General features: G+C 45.7%; 1 protein-coding gene across 2 annotated transcripts in view; it reads left to right on the top strand.

Annotated features, from left to right (window-relative positions):
* Window positions 1-10,543: 10,543 nt before the first annotated feature.
* Window positions 10,544-13,207, top strand: part of Gas7 (growth arrest specific 7) — a 227,927-nt gene continuing 225,263 nt past the window's right edge. For both annotated transcript variants that reach the window (XM_026390532.2, XM_077800851.1), the window contains exon 1: window positions 10,544-10,904. In XM_026390532.2, the coding sequence (XP_026246317.1) occupies window positions 10,722-10,904 (183 nt within the window). In that variant the 5' untranslated portion in view covers window positions 10,544-10,721. The remainder of the gene's footprint in view (window positions 10,905-13,207) is intronic.

Below are 13,207 nucleotides of genomic sequence, written 5' to 3' on the forward strand. Positions count from 1 at the left end.
CTCAGCTACTCAGGAAGCTGAGGCAGGAGGATTACAAGTTCAATTTGCGGCCAACTTCTGCAACTTAGTGGGACCATGCCTGAAAATAAAATAAAAAAGGGCTGGGATTGTAGCTCAGTGGTAAAGCATCCCTGGGTTCAATTTTCAGTACACCTCATATATACAATATATATTAGAATTGTTTGAAAACTAAGTACATAAGCTCTAAGATTATGATGGTCTTTCAGAAAAGTTAAGTATATGGAGTAAGCTCAGGGATAAATATACTCCCTTATTTTAGTATTATGAAAAATTTCAAACCTATGAAAAAGCAGAGAGAGTAATATAATGAATCCCCACATACCCACCACCCACTTCGACAATTAACCACGTTGTACACATTTCTTGCCTTGCTTCTTCATAATTCCTCTTGCTCAGTTCTAGCTGAATTCTGGATTCTGAAGTTTCTAGATGGTGGCTGGGTTTCCTGGATTCTTACCCTCAACTATGAGTTTGGAGAGAGGCCCCCTGTTCATGTGCCTGTTCATGTGTCCAAACTGTTTGCAGCCCTGGGAAGTCTGAAGGGCAGTTTGTTATGAGGTCCTTTGGAAGACCTTTCTAGCCCTTTCTGCCAGCTCTGACCTTCAGATGACCTTGGGGAGGACCTGGGAAACCTCCTCCTTTGTCTGACAGGGGAGATCCTGTTGCAGAAGCCAAAAGGCATTTAAACGTGAATCCTATTTCTTCACTGAGGCTGTCCTCAAAGTCTATGGAAAGAATTTTTATTAGTCTAGAGAGGAGATAAACTTTCCTTCTACCTCCTTCAATACCAGAGCTGGAAGTTTCCACGGGCCACTCTGGCTTTTCAATTCTGCAAGTGAAGTTTCTTTGGGTGTGAACTAGCTTCAGTGCACAAAGACTCCTGGACACTCAATGGGAGGTCGCCCCTGACCAAGCACATTCCTGGGATGGTCTCCTGCCATCCTTTCCCTGACCCTGTGCAAAAGGTATCACTGTCCTGGTTCTGCAGATGAGGACACGGAGGTAGAGAGAGGGACAGCCACTTTCCCTGGGCATGTAATTAGTAAGCAAAAAAGTTGGGAGTCAGATGAGTCTCATCTTCATTAATAAATGGAGAACTAATTATAGTCATTGAAGACACTGTTCCTTTTCTGTTGTGATTAATTCTGAATTTATTTTTAGCCTTCAAAAGAATAGAGACTCATGTTGATGGGGTTTTGTTCTGAGAAAGAAACGGGCTATTCCTACCAGTCATCTTGGCCAGCCTCTTTTTTGCAGGAGAAAGCCAAGAACATTCTTTTTTTAAAAAAACTCAACATTCCCCTGGGATTTGTGTCAACCTAAGCTACTTTTAATGAGGTGCTATTTGCACGCCTTGATAGAGGGACACCATCTATAAATGAAAAGGCCAGCTTTAGCCATGCGACAGGGGCAAGAAATTAGGAGCAGGCTTGTCTTTGAGGCAAAAGGTGTAAGCTAAGCCAGGTACCAGTGGCTCACACCTGTAAATCCCATTGACTTGTCTCGGGAGGCTGAGGCAGGAGCCAGCCTTAGCAACCTAGCGAGGCCCTAAGCAACTTAGTGGGACCCTGTTTCAAAATGAAAAATAAAAAGGACTGGGGATGTGGCTCTGTGATTAAGTGCCTCTGGGTTCAAACCCCTGGTATTGGGGAAAAAAAAAAAAACGAAGCAGGTTGGGAAAAAATAATCCAAGCAGTTTTTGCAATGTGCATGCATACGTATATTTCAAGGATGTGTCTATCCTGTGACTCTGGGCAAAGAAGTCCTAAAGAGGAATGACCTGAAGCCCACGAGGGGCAGCAGTTCTCTTAAATTTTATTCTTTCTACTTCTTTCTAGGAGGGCTCAGTCCTCCTTGGATAGATTTTTCCATGTTTCAGGTTAATAGCAGTCATCATGTTGGAACTGGGTCTTGACCCCTGATGACTTTCCAGCTCTTTCTGTGGCTTTGCTTATCTCTGCCCAGCTCTTGGTTGGATATTCTGTTGTTGTTTTCTCCTGAAGGGCAAACTCATTTCCATATTTCCATGCCCACAGATAGGGAAGAGTCGGAACAGGTCAGGAAGTCTTTTCCACACCCTTGGGACAAGAACAGTGAAAAGATAGACTTTAATTCCTTCCTTCCTTTCATTTTTTCTTTTTGGTGGCACTGGGATGAACCCAGAGCCTCACGCAGGTTAGGCAAGCACTCTACCCCTGAACCACACCCCCAGTTCCTAACTTCAATTCCTACAGGTTATCTTTGGCCTCATAACTTACTCAATGTCTCTGAAGCCATTTTTTTTCTTCTTTTTCTCTCCCCTCTCTCTTCTGGTTTTGTTTGCAAATGAAACCTGTTGCTTTCACTAGGGAAGCTGGTTTGGTTTGAGGTCCTTTGGAAGAACTTTCTAGCTCTTTCTGCCAGCTCTGACCTTCAGGTGACCTTGGGGAGGATCTTTGTCTGATAGGGGTCAGAATTTGGGCTAGAATTTCTTCTGGCTTCAGAGTTTCCAAATGGGAGGATGGGGGTTGAAGGACCTGGGAGAAAGTTGGATTTGGTGTTCTCTTCCTCATCCCTCTCATTCATGTTCTCTTCTCTTCTCTCTCCTATCCCTATTTCCTTTTTTCTTATTCTATATTCTCTGTCTCTTCCATTCCCACTAGTCTTTTTCTTTCCTCATTTATTACTGCTGTTAAACAAAAATTATGGTCATCGTTTTGGACACAGCTGACCTCCTGCACCAGCCCCAACGGACCAAGTCGAAGAATCAAAATGGAGTCATGCTAAAGTTCTATGCCATCAATTGCAGCCTAAGCTGTTTATCTGACTTTCTGAGAAATCAGGATTAAAAAGATAACAGCCAATTTTTTTTTTTTCCAAACAGGCCAGTTTCAAATAGAATGATAATGAAGTTCCCTCTGCCTTAATCCTCACACACACAAAAAAACTAACTGCAGTAATCTGATGTTAACTAATCAGTTATTCTTCTATTGTTCTTCTTGTCCCCAACTCACAAGGACAGTAACTTGGAGATAACCAAACCCCTTGATGTTCCTGTCTCCTCTCCTGAGCCTTCTTCTGTCTATAAAACTAACATCCTCTGCTTGGATGGTTGAAATACTTAATCTGTCTTATGGAATACAGTGTTGCTGGATTGTAGAGTCGGAAAGAAAGCCAATTAAAACTAGCCAGGTATGGTGGTGTCCCACATCTGTAGTCATCCCAGCCACTCAGGAGACTGAAACAGGAGGATCCCAGGTTCGAGGCCAGTCGAGGCAAATTAGCCAGATCCTGTGTAAAAAAAGAAAAAAGAAAAGATATAACTCAGTAGTGGTAGAGTGCTTGTCCAGCATGTATGAGTCCCTTTCTTCAATCCCCAGTATCGCATGATTGTTAAAACTGGGCTGGGCTGGGCGAGGTGTCTCAATAGTAGCACATGAGCCTTGGGTTATTCAATCCCCAGCACCCCCAACCTCAAAAAAAAAAAAAAAAAAAAAAAGGAAGAAAGAAGAGGAAAACATTTTGCTAAAACTGCTGTAATTCTCTCTTCTTATACCGGTTTGCCTTCTTATTTTCTGTGTGCTGCTAACTTTACTTTCTCTTCCTTCTTTTAAGTGTTGATGGGCCTGGCTAAATAAAATACCACTGCAAACCCTTCTTCCTTGTAAATGATGATGTTCCCTTATGTACAAATGAAATCTGAAAATGGCATGACAGTCTTTGAAGTAGATGGTCTCAGAACTCCATCTTAAGATCTGAGATTTTTGTTAAAAACACCAACACCTTGTTCTCATCTCAGACTCACTGTATCAGAATTTCCCGGGCCAACGCCAAGAATAACCATTATTTCTAACATGTTCTCCTTTGGTGATTCTCACACTTAAGTTTCAGGATCTTCGGCTGGAACCTCTGGCTGGGATTACAGACACAAGGACTGAGGAGAAGATGGATGGAGCTTTGCACAATCTCTCCTCCATGCCCGCCCCAGGCTAGGTTTCTTCTAACACTCCAAGGGAAGAATTGCACCCATTCATTTTCTCCAAAGTCAGGATTCTAAAATGCTTGCTCCAGTTCACTAACTTAACTTTCTTTTCATTCCCAATGTTATGTATTTATTTATTTATTTTTAAATCAGGATCTTACCAAATTGCCCAGGCTGCCCTCCAATTCATGATCCTCCTATCTCAGCCTCCTGAGTGTCTGGGATCACTGGTATGTCCCCTCACACCTGGCTCCAAACTGACCTTCAATAGCACTGATCCTAAGAACTCCAGGAAACAGCCACTATGATACAGAAAGACAATAATAGAACCTCTAGCTGTGTATGATCTGTTTTTTAATATGATCACTTACAGAATTTAATTTCATATATTATAAAATATTTCGTTTTAGTGATTCATGTATTTAATTTATAAATAATAGAAATACATATATTTTGGAATTTTTACTGATAGAGGTACATAGTCAAACAAGTTTGAATAGCCTGATTCCAGCACTGAGATTATAGAGAATCTTCCTTTCTTTCTTTCCCTCTCTTCTTTTTTCTTTCTTTTGCTAGAGATAAGAGTCTTGTGCATGCTGCTCTTTCCTGAGCTATTTCCCCAGTCCAGACATCTAGACTATAATTATTATTAACTTTTTTTTTGTACTAGAGATCGAACCCAGGGGTGCTTAACCACGGAGATATATACTCTGTTCTTTTCATTTTTTATTTTGAGATAGGGTCTTGCTCAATTCCTCAGACTAGTCTGAAACTTGCAATCCTCTTGCCTAGGTGTCCCAAGTCACTGGGATTGCAGGTGTACAGTGGTCCACATGGCCACATTATACCTTTTATAACACCAGTCCCAAAGCCCTGTGGTTTGTTGTTGAATGAACTGGAACATGTGAGCGGAGAAAAATACCTTTGTTGGGTAAAGAAAGCCTTTCTTTGTTTATTTTTGTTTTATGTTAACCGCTTTATTGGGGTGCACTTTCCGTGCCAAAAAAATTTACTTGTTTTAAGCCTATCATTCAGTGATTTGCCAAATTGCACAATCATTACCATAATCTAATTTTAGAACACTTTCACTACCCCAAAAAGAAACCTTGTATTTGTTTGCTTACTCCCAACCCCAGGCAACCACCAATCTGTTTACTGTTTCTATGGATTTGCCTTCTCTGGACATTTTATATAAATGGAATCATATAATATGCAACCTTTTGTGTCCCACTGATTCATTTAGCTTAACATAATCCACATGGCAGTATCTGTCAGAACTTCATTCCTCTCCATAGTTGAATACATATTCCATTGTATGGATGTATTACATCTCATCTATTCTTGAACTGATAGACATTTAGATTGTTTCTGCTTTTTTTTTTCCCCAGGGGGGCTATTATGATTGGGGCTGCTGAGATAATTCACTATAAGTTTTTGTGTGGACGTATGTTTTCATTTCTCTTAGGTAGACACTCAGGAGGAAATTGCAGAGTCATATGGTAAATTTATGTTCAGCTTTCTGCCAGCCCCCACCCCCACCACCCTGCAATTTCTTTTTAGGTACTGGACTGGGGATTGAACCCAGGGGTGCTTTACCACTAAGCTACATCCTCAGCCCTTTTTGTTTTTTATTTTGAAACAGGGTCTTGCTCTGTTGCCCAGGCTGGCCTGGACCTTGAGATCTTCCTGCCTCAGCTTCCTGAGTTGCTGGGATGCAGGTGTGTGCCACCACACCCAGCTATGTTTAGCTTTTTGAGAAACCAGAACCCTTATATCTCTCTGCCATCCATAGGCTAATAGAAAAACATATAAGCCTGTCTTGGGAAGAAAAGAAATAACTGCCACAACATAACTTTAAATTGCAAATGATAAAATTATCAGCTAAGAGACTTAGGCTGGCTCTCAGGGGTACAGTCTCACCTGTATATTGTAACGTGTGTTTACAGAATTATGTGGCAATATGGAAAATCTGAATATGAACAGGGATCCACACAGTCTATGCCGAATGATTTAGGAAGTGCAGAATGCTTATTTTTTGCAAGACTCAATATCAGGCTTCCAGAGGGATAGATGGAAATATTTAAAAAAGAGATGTTCTTCTTCTCATGAGTTATTAGGAGTCTAATTGGTATAATAAGACCAACTTAGTGAAAAACTGTTTAATAATTAATTACGGATTTAAATACAAGTTCAAGATAGTAATTGAAGCAAAGTGTGATGGCACATGCATATAATCTCAGCATCTGGGAGACTGAGGTAGGAGGTTGGTAAGTTTGAGGTCAGTCTCAGCTATTTAGCAAGATCCTCAGCAACTTATCGAGATCTGTCTCAAATAATAATAATAGTAATAATAATAGCAACAACGATGATGACTAGACTGGGGTGTAGTTCAGGAGTAAGGTGTCCCTAGTTTCAACTCCCCAATCAAAAGAAAGGCAAGGGGAAAATAGATAAGGTACCCCTCTCTCTCTTCTCTCTCTCTCTCTCTCTCTCCCTCCCTCCCTCCCTCTCTCTCTCCGAATGAATCCAGGGATGCTTTGCCACTGAGATACATCCCCAGCTCTTTTTATTGTTTATTTTGAGACAGGATCTCACTAAGTTGCTGAGGTTGGCCACAAATTTGTGATCCTCTTGTTTCAGCCTCCACATGCTGGGGTTAGAGGCATGTGCCATCATACCAGCCTTATTATTTCTCTTTCAGGATCCTGGGAGAAAACAGAAATCCAGTGTGCACTCTTTGATAATTTTGGGCATCCCAAAGATGTAAAATTTCTCATTTTTATTACCGTCTTGGAAATCTTAGATCAAAAAAGAAGTATTAGATTATAAATCATCAGGACCACTGAACTAGATAAATAGTAATAATTACCAATATTTGAGAACTTAATGTACCAGGCATTCTTTAAACATGTTTAATAACTTTATGATATAAATAGTGATATAAATACCATCTTCTTTTAATGATAAGGAAAATGAGAATCAGAGAGTAAAGAGGCCAAAGACATACAGATAGAAAGTGGCAGAATGGAGTTTGAATACAGGCAGTCCAGAGCTTATACATTTGAGTATCTCAGTTTTCACATTCTAGACATTGGCTTCGATCTCCAATTATAATTGGAGGAAATAGACACAAAGGTGTTGAGGGACTTCCCGTAGAGACAAGAGTCCCATTACCTGCTATTCCAGTCTATTTCTGTAAAGACTAATATTGGCTAGGTGCAGATGTGCACATCTATAATCCCAGCTACATGGGAGGCTAAGGCAGGAGGATCCACAAGTTTGAGGCCAGCCTGGGTGATGTATCCAGAGTCTGTCTCAAAATAAAAAAAGAATGCTGGGCACAGTTGAGTATGCCTATAATCCCAGGGACTCAGGAGGCTGAGGCAGAAGATTGCAAGTTCAAGGCCAGGTTTAACAATTTAGTGAGGCCTTAAGCAACTTAGATCCTGTTTCAAATAAAAATAAAAAGTGATGGGGGATAATATGAAGTGGTAAAGCACTCCTGGATTAAATCTCCAGTAACTATTCCCCACACACCAAAACTCAAAGGGGCTATAGATATAGCTCAGTGGTAGAGAGCTACTGTGTTCAGTCCTCAGCAGGAAAAAGAGAAAAAAAGACTAATATTGGGTATCACCAAAAAGCCCTGTCTTAAAATGCTATTTGGAAGTGAGCCAGAAGGATCCACATTTACTGAATCTGGCAGGATGAACTAGAGGAAAAAGCTCTTGATGTATACAATAAGGCAATCTGAATTCAAAGCCGCATTTTATTCGCTGACTCTATTAGGGTAGGCAAGCCACAACCTTTGAGCTCCAGTTTCTTTACCTCTGATCTGGGGGCAATAATCACCTCCATTTACAGGATTACAGGAATGAGAAGAAATAATTGAGGAAACTGACAGCCGTGATTCATTTGGGGGCTGTGGGGATATTGGGGGAGGGGGGTCATTCGGTGCTGAAGTGTATGGAGTGCTGCATAAGCTGAGATTTCTCAATTCCAGAATGGAATGCAGATTGCTCACAGGTTGCTACAGAGAATTCCGAATTGCAAACTGGGTGCGGTGGTGCACACCTATAATCTCAGCTACTTGGGAGAATTGCATTTTTTTTTTTTTTTTTTTGTACCAGGGATTAAATCCAGGGCACTTAACCACTGAGACACATCCCCAGCCACTTTTTAACTTTTTTTTTTTTTTTTTGAGATAAGGTCTGAGTTGCTTAGGGCCTGACTAAATTGATAAAACTGGTTTTGAAAATGTGATCATCCTGCTGGAGATGTGGCTCAAGCGGTAGCACGCTCGCCTGGCATGCGTGTGGCCCGTGTTGGATCCTCAGCACCACATACCAACAAAGATGTTGTGTCTGCCCAAAAACTAAAAAATAAATATTAAAAAAAAAAAAAAAGAAATTGTGATCACCTGACTCAGCCTCCCAAGCCTCTGGGATTATAGGTGAGTGCCACTCTGGCTAGTGACATGCTTTCTATGATAAGTTATGCAGCTTTTTGTTGGTGGTGGTTTGTTAGTTTTGTGGTGCTGAATATCAAACACAGGGCCTCATGTTCTACCACAGAGCCACACTTCCAGTCCTGCGACTCTTGTTAAGAGACTCTTAATGGTGACTGGTCAAGAGTTTGTTTTCTGACCAAGCAAATGTTTGTGATTTTGCATCTGATGGAGTGCACACTGCACTTGCCAACTTGCACAGGGCCAGAGGCCAGGTAGAGGCCGCTCAGGTGAGAAGGTTTACATGCAGGTTGCAGTTCAATAGTGAATCTCAAAGCTAGGTTGAGCCTGGGCATGAGTATTTTTAGGGAGTTACTCAGATAATTCTAATGTGCAGCCAGGGTTGAGTACCACTGACCTAGGTGAAAGGGCTTGTGCCAGGGTCTAATTCAAAGCACTGATAGGGATGCAAGACCAAGGGCTCTTGTAGCCCCAATTGACTGGTTTTAGAATGGGTATCTGCATAGGCATAGTGAAGAATGAGGCTAGAGTAGGTATTATAGGGGCCTGAAATGCACAGATGGAAGTTTATATCAAATTTAAGAGGCAATAGGGAGCCATGGAAGATGATTGAGCAGTGATGTCAGTGGGTAGAAGTATAGCTTGTGTGTCCCTTATCCAAAATGTTTGGTATCAGAATTGTTTAGGATTTCCGATTTTGAAATATTTGCATATACATAATGAGATATCTTAGGGACAGGATCCAAGTCTAACAACAAAATTCATTTGTTTCACATCCACCTTAAGCATATAGCCTGAAGGTAATTTCATATATTTTTAATGTACCTGCATTTCGCCTGTGACCCATCACATGAATTCAATTGTGGGATTTTCCACTTGTGGCATCATATTGGTATTCAAAAAGTTTTGAATTTTGGATCATTTGGGACTTCAGACTTTTTTTTTTTGGATTAGAAATGCTCAATTTGCAAACACAGATATAAAAGCACCCAGCAAATTACAGTTTAGGAAATGTATTTTATTTTTCCATATAGAGTAAGCTAGCAAGAAACCAACCTTTCTTCCTCCTCTGTGGTCCAAGGTCAATTCTGTTCAGCACCTGAGGTCCAGGAATCCCTTGAGAGCAGGAACTTTTCCAAATGATGTCTGTAGTACCTTACACATTGCACGGGACATGACAGTTTCCTAACTAGGATTTGTTGACTGACCAAATGAGTGTCGCCTCATCAGTTGGCAGGTCTAGATTCCCGCAGCTCTGTACCCTGAACTGGCTTTCATTTGCATGGAAAGCTAAGGGCACTGATTCTCTCACCTTTCGCCTTTCTTCCGTTTATCCCATCGACCCGATTCCAATTCTACCAACTCCGACTCCATCTCCCTCTCCTCCCAGCCTCTTCCCTCCAATACGACACGGTGCCTCCCGGCATCTCCGCTCAGGCGCCAGGGTTCAAACCTGTCTTTCACCCATTGTTCAGTTTCTGGTGAGTCCAGTTCAACCCCAGGTTCAACCACTACAATGACGGTCACAAACACGTTCCTCCACAGACACCTTGATGGCAGAGCGCGTCGGTCCGCCACCCAGCACCAGGCCTGCGAAACAGGCACGGAGGGGCGTTTCCCTCCCAGAGGCACTGGGTGGCGGGGGCATGCGTGGGAGCCCCCCTCCCCAGTGACTTGGCCCCTCTGCGAGCTGGCGCCCAGCCCTCGGCGGGCGTGGCCGCCCTGGCCCAGCCCCCGTCCCGCCCCCCGTCATCTCCCAGAGAGTCCCCGCCCGGCCACCCGGCCGCCAGCCCCTCTCCACGTCCGCCCGGCCCCTCCCTCCCTCTCTCGCCGCCGAGTCCCGCGGAGGGGGGATGCTCCGGGTCCCACCTCCCCAGGGAGCTGCGCATTTCGGCGCACCAGGGCGGCCCTGGCTCCGGCCGGCCCTGGCGGCGACAGCCCGCGTTCCGCGTCCCCGGGAAGTTGTCTCCGGAGCCCGGGGCCCCTGGGTCTCCTCCCCCTGAGCCCCGCCCCCTCGCCCGGAGCTGGGATCTGCAAGCTGCCCGGCCCGGGGGCGTCGCCGCTCGCTCGGCGAAGCCAGCGAGTGTCGGCTTCTCTGCGCGGATCGCGCGTCCCCTGCCTGACCGCGGACCCCCGCGCACCCCCGACACGGCGCGCGCTCAGAGCGCGGGAGCCCGGGGCTCCGGGCGCCTGGGATCCCGCGGAGCCGCTGCCCAGCCCGCGGGGCTCGGCAGGGATGCAGTCTGCGCTGTGAGCCCAGGCGCAAAGGCCATGTCCGGCACCCGCTGCCGGACCCTTTACCCCTTCTCCGGGGAGCGGCATGGCCAGGGGCTCCGCTTCGCCGCGGGCGAGCTTATCACGCTGCTGCAAGTCCCGGACGGAGGCTGGTGGGAAGGCGAGAAGGAGGACGGGCTCCGCGGCTGGTTCCCGGCAAGCTACGTGCAGTTGCTGGAGGTAAGGGGCGAGGGCCAGGGTGGAAAGACCCCCCCGGCTGAGGTCCCTCGGGTGCTGGCATACCTGTTGACCACAGCGGGGATCTGCTGCTGTCCCTGTAGAGGGACGCCCCAGGGGCAGATCTGCTCGACCCACCGACCTGCAACTCTGCGTTCCTGGGGGCGGAGAAGGCAGCGCGCACCCCTGCCGGCGTGGGCATCGCGAGCTCCACCGGAGCGCTCCCCTCGCGCCGGGCCTCCCGAGCCCATTGGCCGCTCCGAAGAAGCTAGAACTTGTTGCCTGTGCGAGTTCTGGAACAGGCGGGCGCGGTGCCGGCGGTGGCAGGGCCCGCTTAAGGGCTGCACAGACCTGGTGGTCTTGGGAAGACACAGGGAGAACCCCGGGGTTCTGAGAAGTAGCCCGGCTTGTCCACCCTGGATCCCGGAGCCCGCTGACCCGTGGACACAGTTGTGCTGTCCCGGGTCAGACTGCCTGGCCGCCTCTGGGCCGTCCACTTGCTGGTCCGCGGAGCTTTACTGGCCACCAGTGGGAGCCTCATCCATCAGCGGTCTTATTTCAGGGGTGCGGCAGCCCCCAGCCAGAGCCCCCTCCACTGGGCTCAAAACCTGAAAGTGCTATTTCCTGGGGTTCTGGCTTGGCCCCAGGGCTACCCAGGACCTGCTGAACAGAGTCAGCTGGCTGTTTATTGTCTGGGTGACAATTGGGAGGCCTCACTATTCTGTAATCACAGAGATCATGGTCAGTGATTACTGAGATCAGGGCCTGAGTGAGTGAGATCCAAAGTTTCTGAAGTCCCCTGTGTGTGTGTGTGTGTGTGTGTGTGTGTGTGTGTGTGTTGGGGGTATGTGTGACTTTACAGGACACCCCCTTTTCTAAAAGGCTGCCTGACCCCAGGACAAATTAATGCTCTAAAGACAAAATTAATGTTCACCCCCCCCCCAATTGTGTTTAAGTATCAGTAAACATTCATATGACCAATCTTCCCCTCTCATGGAGATTGTATTTATTTATGCTTTTTTACCCTCGACCTACTTCATAAAGAACAAAGTAGCAAATTTTCAATGAAAATGACCCATTCAACTCATGGCCTGGAGGGGTAGGGGGAGAAAGGGATAGAGATGGTTATAGAGGGAGACTGCCTGAGTATTATTCTGCGGCAGCATTAGCAAAAATAATACCTGGCCACCTAAAGGCACATTGTATTTCTCTCAGGTCCAGAAGAGAACAACAAACTCTCTCCCAAATGGATTAGTACCATCTGAGCAAAGTTTAGGGGCTATTTCTGCTGCAGTCTGGAATGAGCTTTCCTGGCTGTTAGCAAGAGTATATTTGGGAACTCTGGGTTCTATGTTTGGAGTACCTGTACGGTAAGGGAGGCACAGGTGTGTGGCTTTGATTTTCCTGGTTCTTTCCTGACATTCAGATGTACAAGAAACAGATCATCCTGCTTTTGACGGGAAGATCCAGAGCCTCTTGATTATAGCTCCAGAGCCCTGGGAGAGACACATATTTTGGGAGTTGTTCTGGTGGCCACATTTTCTCAGGAAATACTGATGTGGAAATTTGGCTATAGTGGATGTCTGTCCGGTGAGGAGTGTCCCTGGCTGGACTCAGTCAGCTGTTTTGGGTGGGGGCAAAGCTTAGTGGGTGTTAGTAAGAATCAAGTGACTCTGCTCTTCCTTGGGAGAGGAAGAGAGGAAGGACCAGGCCCAGGGGACAAAGCAAAATTATCAGATGGGACAGACTTGTTGTGTGACAGTCACGTCCCCTGGCATTTATAATAGGTCTAGGAAATCTCTGATGTAGAAAGATTTGTCAGACCACTCCCAGCGAGTGACCTGCTGTAGAAGTGCTCATGTATGTTTGAGGCCACTGAGAGGGACCTTGGTTTGTTGAGCACCTACTAGGCACTGGGTGTGGTATGTACATGATCCCCAGTTCCCCTGATCAGGGAAGGAAGAGTCTAGATCTATGTGGAAAAGGGCAAGTGCAGCCCCCAAGGTCAACATGCTGTCACAGCATCCCTAAGGGGAGGCTTAAATGTTAGGGCTAAGAGAGAGGGATGGCTAAAGTATTGAATGGGTCTTTCTTCAGGGTTAAAGCTGATGCAGTTGCAACAGGAAGAATCGTGGATCAAACTCTGTGTCTGGGGACCTCCTACCTGAGCAAGCTGGACCACAAGGCTGAGGATTAGTAGAAATAGAAGATAATGCAAGTAGAGTCCATTGGGATGGTTCAAATCCTCAAAGTCCTGTGATGTCAGCCAGGGGGCACCTGACGCTGAGCTCACTGGGGGAATGAAG

Source organism: Urocitellus parryii, chromosome 7, assembly GCF_045843805.1.
Source record: "Urocitellus parryii isolate mUroPar1 chromosome 7, mUroPar1.hap1, whole genome shotgun sequence".
Taxonomy (NCBI): domain Eukaryota; kingdom Metazoa; phylum Chordata; class Mammalia; order Rodentia; family Sciuridae; genus Urocitellus; species Urocitellus parryii.